At 32.8% G+C, this 21729-nt stretch overlaps 1 protein-coding gene and 1 long non-coding RNA gene across 2 annotated transcripts; one reads left to right on the plus strand and one right to left on the minus strand.

Moving 5' to 3' along the window:
- Positions 1-6632: 6632 nt before the first annotated feature.
- LOC111901192 (uncharacterized) lies at positions 6633-8074 on the plus strand. The gene is made up of 4 exons (XR_006189315.2): positions 6633-6742; positions 6934-7147; positions 7506-7586; positions 7913-8074. It is a non-coding gene; the product is annotated as an uncharacterized LOC111901192 (long non-coding RNA).
- Positions 6742-9995, minus strand: LOC111901185 (inactive glucose-1-phosphate adenylyltransferase small subunit 2, chloroplastic). The gene is made up of 9 exons (XM_023897071.3): positions 9729-9995; positions 8921-9214; positions 8542-8829; positions 8303-8458; positions 8085-8188; positions 7869-7980; positions 7681-7779; positions 7465-7593; positions 6742-7386 (listed from the first exon to the last, which is right to left on the minus strand). Exons 1-9 carry the CDS (start codon positions 9870-9872, stop codon positions 7270-7272), a joined length of 1443 nt encoding a protein of 480 aa, XP_023752839.2. The 5' UTR covers positions 9873-9995; the 3' UTR covers positions 6742-7269.
- Between the last annotated feature and the right edge of the window lie 11734 nt (positions 9996-21729).

Genomic DNA, 21729 nt, shown 5'->3' on the forward strand with positions numbered 1-21729 from the left:
TAGAATGTCTTGTGATTCAAGTTCTGGGAACCGGGTTGGATCTTCTCCTGATCGTTTTTGGCAGCACATTATATATAGGTAGGTTTGAGGTGGTCCCGCTCTATGCAGTAGGCCAATATACCCGGTGCGGGCCAACTGAATGTCGTAGGCACAGAGGCTCCAAAGGAGCGGTAGTGTTGAGGCGGTAGGCCAACAAACCCTGAGAATTTCAACCCGATGGTTGAATTGATTCGACATGTTGGTATTCCAATCTAGGGTATTCCATCCCGAGGATGACTGAACCATATGATCATTTGGACTTCGCATATTAGTATTCCAACCTAGAGGGTGACATGGGTAAGATATGAGTGTCGTACCGGTTGGCCGGTAGTGGTAGGTATGATTGTTGGTGGTAATCGCTTGCGGGACGATATTCCATGGAAGTGGTGGGCGACACAGAGCGACATGGTAGATTATCTTCGGTATTATGTAGACATCTTATCCTGATGGTCTATTAGGTGGCATGTTGTGCTTAAATCGGGCTGAGGCGGTCCTGCTCTATGTAGTAGGCCAAGATACCCGGTGCAGACTGACGGTAAGTCGTTGGCATAGGGGTTCATCAGGATATGATCCATGGTTCTATTTTTGGGTAAGAACCTCAGGATCCCAGGGTTGAATAGTCTGTTAGTAGTATTGGGAAGAGAACTAGAGATGGTTAGTAGGAGTGGTCTGTCAGGGAGTCAGACCGAATTCAGGTTTCCGGATTGCGGGTTTCTAGGTAGAGTAAGGTTGTGTGTTGCATGGGTTTATGGATTCATATTCTCTGGAACAAAAGATTCCCTTCGGGTTTAGTCTCCTCCGATAGTCGTCGGATGTCATGGTTATGGAGGTGCTCCTCAGGATGTCGGGTTGCCGGGGATGGCAAGGAATGATTTTGAGGACGAAATCGAATTTAAGTGGGGGAAAGTTGTAACATCCCATTTTTCCAGTAGCTTCAAATTCATCCCTCGGGTTTTAATTAGGGCATTTTGGCCCTTGGTTTAGAAGGAAGTGGCAAAAGGATGCCCTAGTGGTAAAATGGTAAGTTTGGAAATTTAAGTAGTATGATGAGCATACTAGGGCGCGCCCTAGTACGCTGGGTGTACGTATGTGTATGTTGGGCGTACGTATGCCAGGATGGAACCCTAACTTTTAGGGTTTGTGGAGTATTTAAGCACCTTATGGACCATTCCCTCTCATCTCTTTCAACCTCCACACCTCCGTTAGCCGTCTTGAGAGAACCCTAGCCTCCTAGTGATCATTCTTGAGCTTATAAGTGTGTTTTTGGCGCCTTCAAGAAGAAGCTTGTGTATCAAGGAGTCAAGGAGGGAAGATTGGCTTGTAGATCTTGGTTCATCATCTGTTTTGGGAGCTCCAGAAGGTATAAAGTTGTTACCTTTATGCCTATTTCTTCTAGATCTATCCTTGGTATCTTATTTGTACTTTTTTTTCCTATAAAGTCCCATTATAATGCATGGTTCGTTTTGGACGATTTGAGTTGTCCTTTCAGTCCCTAACATGGGTCCTAAGGCATAAAAATGAGGTCCCTTGAGCTAGTTGGGTCCCTAGTTCTTTGTAGGAGGTATTAATGGATTAAGACCATGTATTGATCCCTTTTCAGTCGACCAAAGTCTTAAAGTTTGAGACTTTATGGTCCTAGAGCACATTTGAGCAATAGATCTGAAGTTTAAGCTTAAGTGCTTAATCCATTAAGCACTTATGGAAGTTTTAAGAACTACGAGGATACGCACCGTGTAAATCCAGTACGCCCAACGTACTGGATCAACACCCCGATGGTGGTCAACATTAGGAGAGTATGCCCAACATACCAGAGGAGTACCCCCCGTGTACTTCCTCTGTTGGGCTTTTGTTATTTGGGCTTCGGGTTTTGGGTTGTCTTTGGACTAGCTGGGCTTTGGCTTTGCTGGAATCTCTGAATAATTGGATTTGGGCCAAGTTTTGATAATGGATCTTGGATTTAGGCCCAATTAGGGAGTTGGGCCCAATTTGGTAAATTGGGCCAATAATTGGTTTTGCATATGTGGACTTTTGAATCATGGATTTGGTTTTGGGCCTTGGCCCAAATTAGAGAAAAGACAAAATGGACTCTATTGACCCTTAGTCAGGATTGATAGCCCATATGTTGACTCAACATTTGTTATTTTGGATAGTTCGGAATTTTCAGCGTGACAACACTTCGGTAGTTGGTACTTCAGTTTACATCGGCATTGCGAGGTGAGTTATCCTCACTATATCAACAGGGTCTAAGGCACCAAGTTCGACCCTTTATTGGAGTTATATCCGGGTATTTGCTTGATATGTTTATTGATATGCTGGATCTGCATCCTGGTAGTTAGGATGGTATTATGTTAGTGACCTGGTTTAGGTCGGTATCCTGGTATATAGGATGATGCTATGTTAGTGACTTGTTGGGTCGGTATCCTGGATATAAGATGGTTGTTGTGTTAGTGATCTGTTAGATCGGTATGATTATATGTTATATACATGCTAGAGTATGATATTTATGTGCACATGATTGTTTGATTGGTATGGGGGTTGGGTTGAGGTGGGTCCTGCTTCATGTTGTAGGCCAACATACCCAGGGCGGACCGGATAGACTGCAGGCCCAGGAGGGCACATAGTCAGGCCCTGAGAGGGAGGTACAGACGTGCTGAGGCCCAAAGAGTGGGCCAGATAGACTGAAGGCCCGATGCGGGCCGTCCAGTCATACTGTAGACTCAGAGAGTGGACCAGGTGGACTGAAGGCCCGATGCGGGCGGACCAGTCACACTATAGACTCGAGATGAATAGTTGATATGTGTTTGTTTATATGATATGATTATGGTTATATGAGGTGGGTATTTTGGGGGTAACTCACTAAGCCTCGAGCTTACATTTATCGATTATTGTTTCAGGTACAACGGATGACCGTGGGAAGGCGAAGGCGTGACCGTACACTTCCGCATATTTTGATTTGGATTTCTGGGATGCTCTGATATGAAACTATTTTGGAAACCTTTTTGCAATAACTATTGGTTTTTGAATTGTTTTTGAAAGCTTACATTTGGTATGAATTTTATGGGTATTACAATAACTATTATTGGTATATAATTGAATTGATAGTAGCACAGTCCTTTTGGGTTGCCCTCAAACCTAGCAATTGGACATGATGATTTTTGGAGTGAGAGGTTGATTTATTATTTAATTAATAAATTAAAATATTAATATATTATGAGAATAATATTTTAATTAGAAATAGTAATATTTAATTAATAATTAATCAGAAATTAATTGGAATTAATTTTGAGATTAATGGAATTAACTAAAAGTGAATGGTCTAAAGTATAATTGTTCAATATTTGAACGAAAGGCTCCAGAACCTTCCATCGGGCGGGTGGACGGTTTCTAGAAGATCATATAGGGTTTTTAGATTATCCCATGTAGATAAATATGGAGCTGGATAGTTACTAATTTGAAATATTATCATTATATTCAGATTAGGGTTATCCAGGACTTCCTTGTACCACTATATAAAGGACCCTAGCTTTTCATATATCGACCATCACTTCCTTCCCAAAGCTTGGCTGAAATTAGACTCTCCCATCTCCTCTCTCCATAATCTTCTTCTTTCCAGCTTGGGTGTGAACCATTAGAGGCACGACATTTGTGGTGTTTGCTTCCAAGAGATCAACAAAGAGGATTTATAGTTGTTTGCTATAGCAACTAAAAGGTATGTAACCCTAAACCTTCTTTTTAGTAATTTCGAAAATTACCTAGGGTTTCTCGGGTTCTTTTTTTGATGTTCATAGTTATAGGTTCAAAAGTGAAAACATATATCTTGTTTTAGGTTGCATGCACACTTAAGCATTTTAAGTTTGTTTTTGTTATGCCTAAAACCCATCAAATACATGTCCAATACCACATCTGTTGCACGTACAATAGACAATCTTTTATTTAGATGCCCAACTTAACTAATTTTTGTTTTTAATTATGGAAGGAGCCCTTGTCCATGAGAGTTGTGAGAACGAGAAGCAAAGAAATCTTGTACAGTTGATTTAGTGGTTGTAGTTCAAGACCAAGTTGAGAGACAAGTTATTAAAGAGCCTGCATTATGTCAAGTTGTGAATTGGTGGTTGCAGATAAGGGACGACTATTGGTGATAACAACAAAAGGCTTGAGCTGGTGAAACAGTAAGTGCAAATTTCTTCACCATATAATCGTGATAAGATAGGAGACCATGGAGTTCAGTGAAGGTTGATAGTAACAGCATGACTAAGTCTTTTTTCTCTGACCGGTTCACCAATTTTGGAGAGAGCATCAACATATTCTGTTGACTAGGTAAGGTATGTTGCATTTCTTATAAAAATTATCATTATAATCTTATCATGTCATTTGAATTCAAAATGAATTTTCCTACTATTGCTAATCCACCATATATCAGACCTTTAATTTGATTAAAACTTAACAAATAAAAGAAAACTTAACAAATAAAAGAATTTATCTCCAATAGTTTGTATATTAAATTCGATTAATTTTGTAACTGTGGTTTTCACAAATTATAACCTAGTAAATCTACAAATAGTGCAAAATTGTATTTTTACGACACAAAATTAAATTTAGATCCATATAGATGTTGTTCATGGCAACTTAGAGCAAGCCTATGTTGCATTTTAACTCCGAAAATAAAATAGGCTATTCGAGAATGACGTTTTAAAAAAGAAAATTTATTTTTTAGAGAAATTAAATATATTTCTATCTTTGTATTTCTATTTATATTCTTATTCATACGAAATGGTTATATTGATTATATTTTAATATACTTGTTATAATTTTAAATGTATATAAATAAAAGTAGAAAGAAAAATAATAGAATATTTAATTTCCCTATTTTCTTAAGGTATTTTCTTAGTTGGATTATGCTTTTTAAATACCGAAAGTTGGTTATTTAAGGGATAATGACTTAAAAAGGTAATATATTTTTCAATTTGTACACATTTGTTCACTGAGTTTTTTTTTTTTTTTTTTTTTTTTTTTTTTTTTTTTTTTTTTTATCCTTTCAGCTTGTTAAGCTGTATACATTAAGTTATTATGACCGGTTACTCCAAGTTAGCCGGGAAAAATGACTTAATAGAGTAATATATTTTTCATTTTGTATACATTTAGTCTTAATATTTTTGTAAACATTTAGTCCTTAATATTTCTTTGTTTCAAAATCAGTCATTTTTGTTTTTGTACTCATTCAATATTTCTTTGTTTCAAAATCAGTCATTTTTGTTTTTATACTTATTCAATACTTATGAATGATTTCTTTAGGTTTTTCTCACGACATTTTACATGGGACAATCATTGATGCGTTGTTTGGGTTTTTGATGCTTATGTGCATCACGATCTCGACTGTTTGGTTGCGTGGGTCTTGTGGTTTAGCTTAGGTCTTGTGTTCTGAATGTTGAAACTTCTTCATACGATATCAGATTTTAATGATCTTTACATCCACATGTTCTTTTTTGATTTTACAACTTTCGTTAAGATTACTCCCATTAAAATGTAATATTTTTTACTTACGATTTTATTAAGAAAAAACATTTATACATGCATTCATAAAAAACGTATGGATATATCGATCGTAAGTAAAAAAATATATTACTTTTTAACTGGAATAATATAAACAAAAGTTGTAATAGACTAAAATACAAACATATGGATATAAAGATCGTTAAAATCTGAGATCGTATGAAGAAATCATGACGTTTAGAACACATGACCTAAGCAACCAAATAGTCGATATCGTGATAGACATAAACATCAAAAGCCCCAAACACCCCATTAATGATTGTCCCACGTAAGATGTAATGAAAAAAACCTAAAGAAATCATTAATAAGTACTGAATAAATACAAAAACAAAAATGACTTGTTTTGCTATTAAAAAATATTAAGAACTAAGTGTATACAAAAATATTAATGACTAAATGTATACAAAATGAGAAATATATTACCCTATTAAGTCATTTTTACCAGCTAACCTGAAGTATTCGGTCATAAGGACTGAATGTATACAGTTTAACAAGTTGAAGGGATAAATGTGGACGAAAAAAAAAACCAGTGACCAAATATATACAAATCAAAAAATATATTACCTTTTTAAGGCATTATCCCGTTATTTAATTATATAACCTTTTTATAAAAACACAATTTTTTGGGTTGCTTCTTTAACGCCTTGTTCCCGAGTTCTACTTAAGGAGAGAAATGAGAGGATACGGATGGAAAGTGAGGGGTATCGAAGGAAAATCGTGTTCCCGAGTTTCATTAATGGAAGGAAAGTGAGGGGAGGGAAAGGATTTTGGAGTCATATTTTCTTTCCAAATTTTCCTCCCAAATTGGGCGGATTTGGGAAGAAAGTGAGGGGAAGAAAAATTTTATGTTTTATTTTCTTTTTCCTCCCAACTCGGGAACACAAAAACTTAAAATTTTCCTTCCGTTTCCTTTCATTTCCTTCGAACTCGGGAACACGGAATAATGAATATTTTCCTTCACCTCCCTTTCTTTCCGTCAAATTTTTTTTCACTTTCTTTTAATGAATTTAAAAAAAAAAAAAACTCGGGAACAAGGCGTAAAATTTACATCAAATTATTTTAATCGGTCTCCCTTTTGGCCTTGTATAATCCCATTTCACGTTCTTAATTAGGGCTTGATTTGCTCAGGGGTGATGGCGTTTCGATCCGTCAGGTATTCTGAAAAAACTAGATCTACATCGATCCGAGTCAAAACTCGAACTGAAAACTGTTTGCTGAATTTGATTAGTTTTACCATTATACATCTATCGAATTAGACATTGATGTTACGTTAGAACTCGATTTCATGGTTTATATCCTTCTTCCTTGAAACCCTAACACACTTTCGTATTTTGTGTTATACAGAATTACTTATTCTGATTTTCAGCTTAAAGATTTGAACTTTCAACATCAATCATTATGCATATACAATGGGAAATAGAACACCACTTATTCCTATAGAATCATTAGATCCGTTTGTGTGCTTTCTCTAATTTACAATCCCTACAGAGATCAATGGAATCTAAGCAAAAATCTCCTTAAATCCAACTAATTTCCAGCAGCATACGCATCATCTGAGGTTTGATTTCTTACTTCTCCTTTAAACATTCAAAGACGTGAAGCAATTATGTCAGTTTTTGATCAAAATCACCATCAACGACCTCAAAGAACTCATCTAAGCATTATCTCTGTTAATTGATGTCATAAAATGCTTTCATCTGGAAACACTGCACCTCGCACAACAACAATTATGCCTGATGTAATGATGTATCCATCAGTTTCATTGTTCCCTTCTAACACATTATCCCTGTTTATGATCTACATAACAACAAATCATCCATTATAATGTTTCAAAAACAGAGTATTCGTATCTATCATACCTTTAGCTAACAATACCTTAACGTTTTTCCCAATCTTTGCGTTCTTATCTATTATAGCTCTCTTTATGAAAGATCCTTCCCCAACACCAATTGGAATACTCGCATGCTTTCCATCTCCTCCACCATTTCTCTGTTCAGGTATGCTCTGTTCACATCAGAAAGAAAAAACTAATCGATAACATAAAATGTTATTTAATTGATAAAAGAAACTCAATCATATGTTCATAATTACCTGATAGATATCAGATCCCATGATTACTGAATCTTCTATTACAGCTCCATCTCCAACTCTTGTTCTTGGACCAATCACTGTATTTCTGATGCTGCATCTCTACTTTTTTAAAGACAAATCGCATAAATAATAAGAAAATTTGTACACACACACAAAAACACACACAAAATTGGGTGAAAGTTTCATACATTGAGAATGCAACCATCGCCAATGACACTATCTGTAATGGCAGCATTGGTTACTAGAGATGGAGGCAGATGACGTGGCAGAGTGTACACTGGAAAATCTCTATCATAGAAGCTGCTACCAACATGTGAATTATGTAATTAGTTTTTGTTTTTTTTTTTTTTTTTTTGTACATTTTTTTTTCGTATTTCAGAGGTATGTTACTATATACTACGCACTTATATTTCATGTTTTTTTTCTTTGTGCTTTCCATATTCGCTTCATAATATGCTTCAATGCTTCTCATGTCTTCCCAATATCCATCAAATCGATAAGCATGAACCTATCAATACATTAATGATTAACGATTAAACTTTCTAATTTTAATTTGTTTGAAATTTGAAATTTCAAAAAAAAAAAAAAAAAAAAAAAAAAAAAAAAAAAAAAAAAAACTAACCTTCAACCCTAAGGATATTGCACCTGGTATTACTTCGTTCTTTAAATTATTTGCTTTAGGGAAAGATTCTTTCAAGAGCTTTATCATAACATTTCTGTTCATGACATAAATCCCCATACCCGAAAACATTTCAACATTAAAATTTGATCCATAAACCTGAAAAAAAAAATTTTTAAAAAAAATCTTTCAAGACTCATCATGTAATATGAACAAACAATATGCAAATTATATTACTTAACTGGTAATGACGTAAACAATTCTTGTTCCTCAGTGAACCCAATAACTCGATTATTATTATTATTATTATTGTTACTATTAACATCAATTTTAAAACTTCCAAAACCCGTGTTCTCTACTTTCATGTTATCCAAAACTGCAACTGTTATATCGGCTTTATTGTTTCGATGTTCTTCTAGAAGCTTCTGATAATCCATTTTGTAAAGATGATGACCTGGCAAGACCAAAAATTCCAGCGCCGGATGTTTTTCTAATACCCATAAACATCTTCTCATAGCATCTGCAGTTCCCTAAATAAAATAATCCCAAATCGCTAAAATTGTAAAGAAAAAAAAGAGATGAAATAATTTTAGTGGATAAAAATTGATTAAAGGAGAAAACCTGAAACCAGCCATTATCTTCGGGACTTTGATAAGCTGCAATAACTTCAAGAAATTCTTGATTTGCTAATAATCCACCAGAATAAGCTCTCAAAAGATGCGAATTTAAAGAAGTGGAATTAAACTGTGTGAGTGCGTATATCTTTGTGATATTACTATTGATGCAATTGCTTATAACTGCATCGATGAGTCTATAACTTCCTGCAATTGGAATTGCACCTTCGGATCTTCTTTTGGTCAACGGATATAATCTTGACTGTTGTGATGCTTCCCCAAACACCACCGCTGCGACACTCTGAAATATTCACCATTTTATTTTATTTTTTAACAAAATCGAGGGCTTTTCCAAGTTAATCATTTTAATGTGATATTTGTTATAATGGATTTGGTTAGTTTTGACGTGTTATATAAGATCAAAATGGTTGATTTGTAAAAATGTAATGTGTGACAAATTATTGGAAAAGCCATTATATTTAAGATAGTTTTATAATTTAACCATTGATACATTATTTTTCCAATTAAACCATAGAAGTTTCGGATAGCGTGATATTTGTGTAATAGGTTTGATCCGTAATTTTCCAAATTAACCATTTTATGAGGTCAAAAACTCAAAATGAATGATTTGGAGAAATGTATGGAACTTTAATAGTTTGATTGGAAAAAATATATATAAGCTAAAATGGTTAACTTTTATTGTTTGGTTGGAAAAAAAATTAAAATGTAAGTGGTTAAACTGTAACATTGCCCAAAAAAAAGTATTTTTTTTTTAATTTACCCTAGGAAAAACAATAAATATAAGAGAAAATTACCTGTGAAATTGCTGGAAAAAATGGCGAAAACTGGCAATCTTGTCTCTGAGAATTTGTTATGAAGAATCTTGAAGGTAGCTTCAATGGTGGCTTTTCATGGTTGTTATGGAGTTTCAATAAGCTCTGGAAAGTGGGGAGTGACATTAGGATGACAGAAGAAGAAAAAATTGAGAGATGATTTGTTAATTTTATTAATGTATTTAATTTGAATTTGAATTTATAGTCAAAATTTTTGGATCTGAGAGTTTTTTTAAGACTTCTAAAAAGCAAAGATTTAGGTTTCTTGTTGTTGGTGGATGTTTTTAGACAGAGGATACTTGATATAATTAACCAAGTATGGTATAATTCCTTTTTGAGGTTTCTCTGCTTTCCCCCTGACCCCATCAAGAATGTACGATTGTAGACTCAAAATAGATAAACAAAAAAAAAGAAAAAGTACTAATGTATAAATGAAATGTTGTCTTTAAATAAAATATTTTAATGTTTGATTAGTTGAGCCAAATTCAAACAAAATGTTATGTATTTAACTTGTATTCATCAAAGAATTGAAAAGAGTAAAAAAAAATGTAGTTGAAAGAGAAAGAAATCAATAAGGAGTTGCTTAAAGCTTACAAAAGAATTTTTACTAATAAATAAGTAGAATAACCCTTTCTATAATAATTTTGTAATTATATTGAATATATAAATTATTTATATATTCATGAAAGTTATATGTAAAAACGTAAATAGCACAATTTCTTGACCCATTTTAGAATTGATCATTAATACCACTTACCATTAAAAGTATTTAAAACCAGATGAATGACTTTATGTTTATGTTTTGCAGAAAATAGTTATATAGTTAAAATATTAAAATGTTAGACAAATACATTTGTTTTTATAGATAGCTATGACATTGTCAATAACCAATGAACCAATAATTATTATATTATACTGTATAAAATAGGGAAAATTATAAAAAAAAAATCTTTACATATTGCCTCATAATCAATTTACTCATTATATCTTATTTTTTTATTTAATTAAGTCCCAAAAACCAATAATCTTATTCAATTTAACCATTTTATCCGGTTAACAAGTCATCCAACTTTAAAAATTACACTTTTGGCCAAGATTTCAATTTTCTTTTTTACAAATTTGGTCGGAAATTTATCTTTTTGGCTTAGATTTTAAAATTTATTATAAATTTGGTCCAAAATTTACCTTTTGGCCTATATTTCAGAATTTTGTTATGAATTCATTCTAACTTTAGTTTTTTTACAACTTTTTTTCTCAAAAAAAAACAATTATATGTTTTTTCTTTAAAAAAATCAAATTTATACTAAAAAACATATTTTTACATAAAAAAATCTTATTTTTTCTATATAAAAACTTTTTTAAGAAATCTTTTGTATACGAAATACCTATTTATAAAATAGGTATTTATTAAGTACATAAATATATTAAAAAATTGTAAAAAAATATATATACAAACATATATTTTATAAAAAAAAAATCTATACAAAGACCTATTTTATTATAAATACATTTGTATACAAACACATATTTATAAAAATATATATACAAACATCTATTTCATAGTAAACATGTGTGTATATATACACATACACACACATATACACTAGCCTTTTACCCACGTCAAGTAGAGATGACAATGGGGGTGGGGAATACAGGGGACCACAATCCCCATCCTCATCCCTAAATTCTCATTCCAATCCACATCCCCATCCCCATCCCCACTGGGGAATTGAAATGAATACCCATCCCCACCCCCACCCCCAATAGGGAACGGGGATCCCCAGCAGGGAATCATGGATTTCTTTTTCTCTTTTAATAAAAAAACTTTAACGTAAGGTAAAACTCTAAATTTCAATTTTACCAAATAAGTTTAAAGATTTAAAAAAAAGCATAAAAATACTCATAGATTGCATAAAAACTATAAACAAATTTTCTACAAAATTTAAATACATACATGAAAAATCAAATAGAAAAAAATATCAGGGTAATATTTGAGATAAAATAGATAAACCAATAAGGAAAAAAATATACACGAGGTTGAATTAGATAAAAGAAAAAGGAAAAATACAATTTCAACTATGTAATGACTAACGAGTTTGTTTATTTGGATAAACTTTTAGATATTATAAAGTATACTATAAATATATTTTTTGTATTATTATATATATTAATATACATATACTGGGGCCGGGTCCAAGGTCGGGGTCTAGGGGTATCCCCACCCCCACTTTTTTTATTCAGGGATTCCCCATCTCCGGTCAACTAGGGGATTCCTCGGTCAAAACGGGTGCGGGTTTTGGGTTCCCCGTTGGGTATGGGGATTTTTGTCATCCCTAGCGTCAAGCGATGGATGCGAATAATTTATTTCAGTATTATTTCTATTCGGTAACATTAATTATTAGGCACCCAACTTTGGCACGAAGGTAATGAAAAGGTATTTCCCTAACAGTGAAATCTAATTTGCTTTGGAAAATTGTAACTTATAACTTGGAAATTAACCCATTTTTATAGATTATTTTGGGTTTAAAACAAAAATATAACATTGTGTGAGTTGAAAAAAAGTTCTATGATAATAAATTTTGTTTTTAATTTTGAAAACGCACATTTTTTATCTGTGATCAAAATTCCTTTTGAATATTGAATATGAGTTATTATTTTGTGGTATTAATATTTATATAACTATTATTTAGAGTATACATTTAAAATGATAATTTAACTATCGATAATTAACTTCTCAAATGTTTATTTTTATCAAAAACATGTTTGTATATATTTTGTTTATAAAAACATGTTTGTATACATTTATTTATAAAAACGTGTTTGAATATATTTTTATAAAATACGTGCTTGTATACATTTTATATATAAAAGTGTTTGAATACAGATGTGTTTATTATAAAATAGGTGTTTATAAATATATATATATATATAAATATGTTTTTACAAAATTTTTTTATAATAAAATAGATGTTTGTTTACATTTTTTTTTTTGCAAAATACGAGTTTATATATATATATATATATATATATATATATATATATATATATATATATATATATATATATATATATATATATAGTTAATAAATACATATCTCTATAAATAGGTTTTTCATATACAATAAAGTTTTATAAAAAAGAGTTTTTATATAGAAAATATAAGATTTTTTATTTGAATATATATATATATATATATATATATATATATATATTGTATAATTTTGATTTTATAATGAAAAAACATATGCAAAATTTATTTGTGAAAAAATGTTGTAAAAAAAAACTGAAGTTAGGATGAGTTCATAATAAAATTCTGAAATCTAGATCAAAAAGGTAAATTTTTTACCAATTTTGTAGTAAAATTTAAAATCTAGGCGAAAAGTGTAAGTTTTAGACCAAATATGTAATAAAAATTGAAATATGCGCCAAAAGTATAATTTTTGAAAGTTTGATGACGTGTTGACTAGGTAAATTGGTTAAATTGAATATCATTATCGATAGTTAGGACTTAATTGATTTAAAAAAAGATATAAGGACTAAATTGATTATAAGTTCAATACATTGCAACATTTTGAATAAAATTAGTCTATTAAAATTATATTATCTCAATAATAAATATAATTAATATTTTTTATTTAATGTTATTTTAAAGGATATCCACGTCAATTACCATTTGGAATTTTGAAATATGTGGAAATAAGTATGTTATATGGTTTGGAACGGGCCTGAACTGAATCAAAATCAAAAGAACCGAAAATCGAATTTTACAATAATAGGAACCGAAAGCCGGACCAGTTATATCAATACGAGACCGATTCCAAATCGAGTAGTAATCGAGAAGGACCGAAAAACATGCACAATTTGCTCTAAAATCAAAAAGTTAATTAAAAAAAGCGGCTTGTTTTGGTAAAAAAAATGTCTTCATGGGATGTTTGGTACTATTCCTAAACCAAGACAAACAGTTATATATGAAACATTAGACTTGTAAGTTGTAAAGTTAGAAAACTTAGTATGTATATTTTCTTTGAAGAATATTAGTTATAATCAATGTTGTAAAACTCGTCAAGTTGGCGGATTACTTCTCCGAGTACTCGCTATATAGCCCCTTACCGAGGCGAGTTACAGAATCTCGAGTATTCCCTGATTAGCCCCTTACTGAACTGAGTAGTGTTGTAAAATACGGTCAACTCGGTGATTAATATTTATAATATACTTAATGGTTTATTATTTAACACACACATGTGATTATTATTACATATATATCTTAAATTTTCAGCAATTATTAACAAAGTGAGACCATTATGTGTTTTTTAGCTTTTGTGTATTCACATATATCTAATTTTGTTATATATTTCAATCAACTTATTATATTGACATATATAATTTAATAAATATATTTATACATTAATTACCGAATCCGAGTACTCCTCGAGTACTCCCGGGTACTCGCTACTCGGTAGTCGACCGAACAGGTACCGAGTAACGAGTTCTAAAACCTTGGTTATAATAGTGTTGTTAAATTTAAAGATAATAAGACAACTTTACATAAGGATGTAAACGAACCGAATGAACACAAACAGGGCTTGTTCATGTTCGTTTGTTTAAGTTAGTCGAACAAATGAACGAACACGAACGAGTTTTCTTATTCATGTTCGTTCGTTTAACAATTTACATTGTTCATGTCCGTTTGTTTATGTCCGTAAACAAGTTAACGAATATAAACGAACAAAGATAAAGAAAAACATAATTAAACATATATGAACATAAATGAACATATAATATAGTAATATAATCAAACATGATTAAGCATATATGAACATAAAATGAACTTACATGAACGAACATAAACGAACGTTCACGAACATAATTGAACGAACGTGACCATTGTTCATGTCCGTTCGTTTAACTAAACGAACGAGAATTTATGTTCGTGTTTGTTCATTTATTAAATAAGCGAACATAAATGAATTTCCCGCCGAACAATTCATGAACAGTTTGTTGAACGTTCAGTTCGTTTACAGCCCTAACTTTACATTATAAATAACTAGTTTCATTGCAACACCTTTCACTTTAAAATATTAAATAAAATAAAATCAAATAAGAGCTAACAAAAACTTCAAGATACGATCATAGAAGGCAAAGAATGATCTGGTGTGCGTGTGTGTTTGATTAATTAGAAGAAGAGAAAATTAGACTTTTCAATTGCAGATTTCGGTTCTTACAGAACCGATAAAGCCCTAATTTTATTGGACCGAACTAATTTGGTTGGATCGGACTGAAATACCCGATAAACGAATAAGCACAATATAAAAACCGGTATCCGAACTGTATAGCTAATTCGGACCTAATCCGGTTTTGGTTGAGGGGTGATTCTAGGTTCGGTTCGATTCGTTTATTCGGTCCAAATCCACATCCCTATATGGAAATAACCAACTTTTTTAGTTTATCAAAATGACTACCATGTTCGACGGGGAATTTCGAATTGTCTTATGACACAATAAAATTATTTTTTCTAACAAAAATATATTTCAAAGTCAAATTTCATATTCCAGATTTCATATATATATATATATATATATATATATATATATATATATATATATATATATATATATATATATATATATATATATATATATATATAAAATCACGACGGCGATAAATAGTTGTTTTGACGAATAGTTGTCTTACGGAGAAATAATCATTAATTTATTATTAGTTGTTATGTAATAAAAAAATTATTATTTTTAAATAAAAAAAATTATGTTTAAACTTTATATTTATATTGTTGTTATACATTTGATGCAATTAAATAATACCGATGTCAAATTTAAAAAATATAATCTAATTTATATACATTAATTGAATATTTTAAAATTGTTAATTTGTTCCAAATTAAATTTCTTAATAGCCTTCTTTAATTCAAATCATCAAACTTTTGGTAAGTATTAATGATTTATTTATGTATAATTGATTCGTACAAAAATTTTATATTTTATAACTCTTAAAATTCAAAATATGACTAATATGTTTTATATTATAGTATTATATATATATATATATATATATATATATATATATATATATATATATATATATATATATATATATATATATAATCACAACCAATTTTAACTTTTTAGAAAAAAAAACAACATTTTAATCCATAATATTTACAAAACCATTGTTTCAAAAGTGTTTTCCAATAATAAGAGTGTCCCAAAAATCCAGATAACATAAGACCGAAGGACGTGCACGATCACGCTTTCGCCTTAACACGGTCCTCAGAAGTACCTGAAACAAAACTAGAACTGAGTCAATCTTTAGTAAGTTCCCCCAAAGTACCACGGCATAACATGTTAGAAATCCGAGGTAATAAAAGGCTTGGAAAGTATGAGAATCGTGTGTTCACTTTCAGATTAAAGTATTTGGGTGGTACTCCCTACCTTTAATCGGATAAGACTAAGAAGGGTTTTCAAGAATAGAGAATATGAAGTTATGATTTTCGTGATTATAGTTGCACCAAGAAAATAATGACCAAAATGCTTAAATGCTTCCTTTGTCTGAAAACTGTCAAAGCAGTTTTCTTTGTCCAAAACTATTAAAACTACCAAACAAAAGTTTATAACAGTCATAAACTGTCACTTAAACTAGATTCTTAATATGGGTTAAAATGAAGTAAAAACCAGGTTCATTTACAAGAATTCAGATTTCTAATGCATTTTTTTATATAGCAACATAACTTATACCCCAGCCATGGGCTCTACCCCTTGGACCCCGCCAGGGGCTGCCGTCCCTTAGTCCCGCTCCCAGGGGTTCTGCCCCTGGACCCTCGTTCGTTTAGGGGCTTCTCCCCTAAATGACAGTCTACTTTAAATCTTGAATGAACTTAAACAAGTGTGAACTCCACACCTTCCTTACTTGTTTAATATTCATCAAGATTGATTTTGGTCAACAAGTCAATCCATTACACTTAAATACACATTGATGATACAAAATCACCAACAAACCTTCCCCATTTAAGTATAATCTTGATTAACTTAAAACAAAACATAACAATAACAAACTAATGCATAAATGAAATGTCATGATGATTGAATTTCACATTAGTATATCATTCATTCCAAATATTCAAATATCAGGTTGTCATTAAGGATTGAACCATTTCTATTCATAGTGAATGCATGAAGATAATACACACAATAGTTTATATTCTCATAAGTTCTAACTTGACACTGTATTTTACTAGCTTGTGTCCCGTCCTTCAATAAGCATATCAAATCCAAGTCCTAACTTCCTGAAGTAACTAAACTTCATGCTTATATAGGTAGTCCTTTTATTCTTGCACCTACAAATGTAATTTTTCAAAGGAACTATTAAGAATATAAATTCAACCTCTTTAACTTGCAGTATTGAACACATACCTTGGGATGATGATAATAATGTGTTCCAATCTTCAAATATCAAGCTTTCCACATTGAATTTCACATCTAATATTACATTAGATGGGAATTGGGTATCTCATTATAAAGATTTTAAGTGGACTTTAAACCCATACCTACAGCCTCCTTGTGCACAAGATCTCTTGTTAACCCTTTAGTTACATGATTGGCTAAATTTAATTGAGTTCTTACAAACTCCACATATATCACACCGGTCATGATGAGCTCACGAATCATGCTATGCCTAACACCTAAATGTCTAGACTTTCTAGTTTACACTTAACTGTAAGCCTTAGCCAAGGTTGCAACACTATCACATTTGATAGAAATGGTAGATATCGGTTTGGGCCATAATGTAATTTCATAAATCAAATTCCTTAGCCACTCAGCTTCTTTACCAGCAGTAGACAATGCAACAAACTCTGACTCCATTGTTGAGTTAGTAATACAAGTATGTTTCGTAGATGCCCAAGAAATAACACCCCTCCCAGAAAAAACACACAACCACTTGTAGATGAGTGATCCTCTAAGTTGTTAATCCAGATGGAATCTAAATAACCTTCCAAAACAGAAGGATATCCACTATAAGTTAAACCATAATTCATGGTCCCTTTTAAATACTTGAATACTCTACTCGCAGCTTGCCAATGATGTGAACTAGGATTACTAGTATATCTACTAAGCCTTCCCACAACATATGATATATCAGGCCTAGTACTAATCATGACATACATTTGACAACCAATAGTCCTTGAGTATTCAAGTTGAGATATTGGAGATCCTTTATTAGGTAGAAGCTTAAGACTAGGATCTTTAGGAGTGCTAACAGGAGAACAATTCTCAATGTTAAACTTTTTCAATATATTCTCAATGTAATGAGATTCAGAAATTGAAATCCCATTGTTTCCTTTTCTAATTCTTATAGCAGGAATTATCTCAGCCTCCCCTAGGTCTTTCATGTCAAAACTAGATGATAAAGATTTCTTGGTTTTATCAACTTTACCTTGATCAGTACCAAAAATTAACATATCATCAACATATACACAAATTACAACTCCTTTACCAGAAGAATCAAATTTGTTATATACACATTTGTTAGCTTGGTTTAATGCAAAACCATTAGACAATATCACATCATCAAACATTTGATGCTATTGTTTTGGTACTTGTTTCAAACCATATAATGATTTCTTCAACTTACACACCTTATGTTCATTACCAGGCATCACAAACCCTTCAGGTTGTTTCATGTAAATTTCCTCAGCCAAGTCACCATTCAAGAATGCAATTTTCACATCCATTTGGTGAATCACAAGATTATGTATAGCTGTAAGAGCTAACAATAATCTAATAGTGGAAATTCTAGCAACATGAGCATAAGTATCAAAGAAGTCAATGCCTTCTTTTTGCCTAATGCCTTGGATAACCAATCTGGATTTATACTTATCAATTGTTCCATCCACCTTCATTTTACTTTTGAGGATCCACTTACTTCCCAATGCCTTGTAACTAGGAGGTAAATCTGACAATATCCAAGTATTGTTATGCGTGATAGAATCAATTTCATCCTGAATTGCTACTTTACAAAAAATAAACATCCCTAGAGGCCAGAGCTTCACTAAAAGTCTTTGGATCCTCCTCGATATTAAAAAAATATTGATGTTGATATATAGTCTCCTTCCCTGTTCCTTCTACTAGATAAAGTTGAAAATCAAATCCAAAAGACTTAGCTTTTCTAACTCTTTTGATTTTCCTAGGTTCAGGTGTAGAACTTGCACCACTAGAAGCATCTTCAGCTTGATTTTTTTTGGATAAGGTGTCTAAGTCCATACCTATATTTAATATGTACTTGACCTAGTTTGGCATGGTCCATTTGGGTTGCATGGCGTCTCAACAATTGGATAGACTAAATGAGAAAAAGGATACTTACGATTTGTTAATATATTATAAGTTTTAATATATTAATATGAAATCATATTATTTAATTAGTATTGATCAAGAATTAATCTGGAATCAATTTTGTGACAAAAAAGAGACTAATTAAATATATGGGGATTGATTTGTAAATCATTCATTCTTGTATAGTGGGCTTATGGTTCATGATTCACTAGATTGAGCTAGGACCCATTGGGTGCTCCATGGATGCTCCATGGAGGTTATAACCCATGGATCATGGGGGAAATGAAAAGCCATGCACATTAGGGTTTACATGGTGTAACCCTACATGTGACACACTATATAAAGAACCACATATGGAGTAAAGTCGGCCACTAAGACTAAGAAGGTGAGGGCTAGCTGATTTTGTTATAAAAGTGTTCTTCTCTCAAGTTATTCCGAGAGTTGTGGTGTTGTGTGAAACATTTGAGGCATCACATTTGGGGTGCTAGGCTCAAAAGGTCTTAAGGAATCCAAGCTACAAAAAAAGGTATGTCATTCTACCAGGTTTTATATTACAAGTACCCCATGCCATGCTAGTTAGGATGAGAACCTTAGAAAATTCTTATTTGCATGTATTTTAGAGAAAACATAGATCCAAGGTTTCTAGGGTTGCATGTACACCATAGGAGTGTTAGAATGCTTAAAACCCATCAGATTTGTACTCTTGCTAGAAGATTGATGAATCATGTCCCTTGGTCTAAATATAGATGTAAATCTTTCTTCATCAAAGATAGCATATCTTGACTCTATCACAGTGTTTACACATACAGAGTCATTAGATTCTAAAACATAGAATCTATATGCTTTGGAATGCTCAGCATATCCAATAAAGATACAATCTACACTCTCTCACCAAATATTTTCCTTTTGGGTTTAGTGAGCCTTACAACTGCTCTACAGCCCCAAACTTTGAGATAACTCAAATGTGGTACCTTTTTACACCAAAGTTCATAAAGAGTATTCTTACTCCTTTTCTTTGGAGTTTTGTTCAAGATGTAACATGCAATTAACATTGCCTCACCCCAAACTATAACAACCTAAATTTCACGTCCAAAAATTTCATTTTTAATTAATGGATTTGTAAAACGTTTATAAGGAACAATGTGAAATCATATCATCTCATAAACAATGTATCATGTCTGAAAACCCAAATACTGAAAATAATATCATGTCAGAGTACAATCCCAGAATGTCTCATAATGCGGAAGGTAATGAGAGTGTATATGATGTGAAGATACCGCGCCAGCTCCTTCCCTTTTGCGGAAGAGGTAGTTGAAACCAAAACTGTAAACCGTAAGCACGAAGCTTAGTGAGTCCCCCAACGTACCACATAACATAAAATCACATAACATGCATATACTGTCAGGCATATCTGGGTGCCTGACCTACCCCTTCAATCCTCTCGACTGGATACTGCCTAGCATATCTGGGTGTTGGCCTCCCCTTTGGTCCTATCGACCAGATACTGCCTAGCATATCTGGGTGCTGGCCTCCCCTTCGGTCCTCTCGATCGGATACTGCCTAGCATATATGGGTGTTGGCCTCCCCTTCAGTCCTCTCGACCGGATACTAGGGACTATTTCACCCCTCTACTACTACCACATAACATGTAACATATAGTCGTATCCTATCTTGTATGAATGGGTATGACTACCCCCTTTGGCCCTATCGACCGGAAATCTTGGGGACTGACTCCCCTACTGTTACTAGCATATAACATATCAGGTAGTAGCAAACCTAAATGAATATCACAAAGACAGTCATCTAACATACGACTCCTACTGGTGGGTCGGCCTTGGTGCCTTAGACCCACCGCTACTGGAAGGCAACTCACCTCGTAAGGCTAACTGCTGAAAAGCTGATATGCAGATGTCTGACTGCTGCTCCGGTGATCCTCCGGCTATAAATCCATAAAACACTTAATCAAACACTGATAACTATTTATAGGGTAAATGAATAATTTACCCCTGACCAAGTCAAAGTCAAAGTCAACTTTTAGTTGACCTGACTCGCCTATCCTTTCAACTGCCCTCATTCACGCTTCTACTCGTCGAGTTTAGCAATGACTCGACGAGTTCTCTTTCTTTACGAACCTCGAATGATCCTTCATCAGACTCGTCGAGTTGTATGAGCAAATCGTCGGGTTCACCTTCAACTATTGAACAAGTCCTGACCTTGACTCGCCAAGTTGTATGAACAACTCGTCGAGTTCATATTCATTTGCTGGGAGATTGCCTTGGACTCGCCGATTCTGTTCATACACTCGTCGATTCCTATGAACTCCAGGTGTATGGATAAGTCCAAAGCGTTGGGTCACTCCCTTGGGCCCTCTAAAACCCTCCTAACACTCAACTGGGTTCCTTTGAACCCTAACAGAAAAGGGGAGTCAAGCCTCGGACTCGCCGAGTCCCAAGAACAACTCGCCGAGTCGAGGTTGTCCAAGTCTCATTTCTCGATTTCTAATGTACAATCCTTGTCCAAATGATAGATCTAGGCCCCTAAGATCGATCTAGCACGTAAAGTTATGAACTTTATGTGCATGCATGGGACTTTGAGCAAAAATGGTCCTAAAAGAAGCTCTTGAGTTGCATGGGGCTTTCCAT

This window comes from Lactuca sativa, chromosome 3, assembly GCF_002870075.4.
Source record: "Lactuca sativa cultivar Salinas chromosome 3, Lsat_Salinas_v11, whole genome shotgun sequence".
Taxonomy (NCBI): domain Eukaryota; kingdom Viridiplantae; phylum Streptophyta; class Magnoliopsida; order Asterales; family Asteraceae; genus Lactuca; species Lactuca sativa.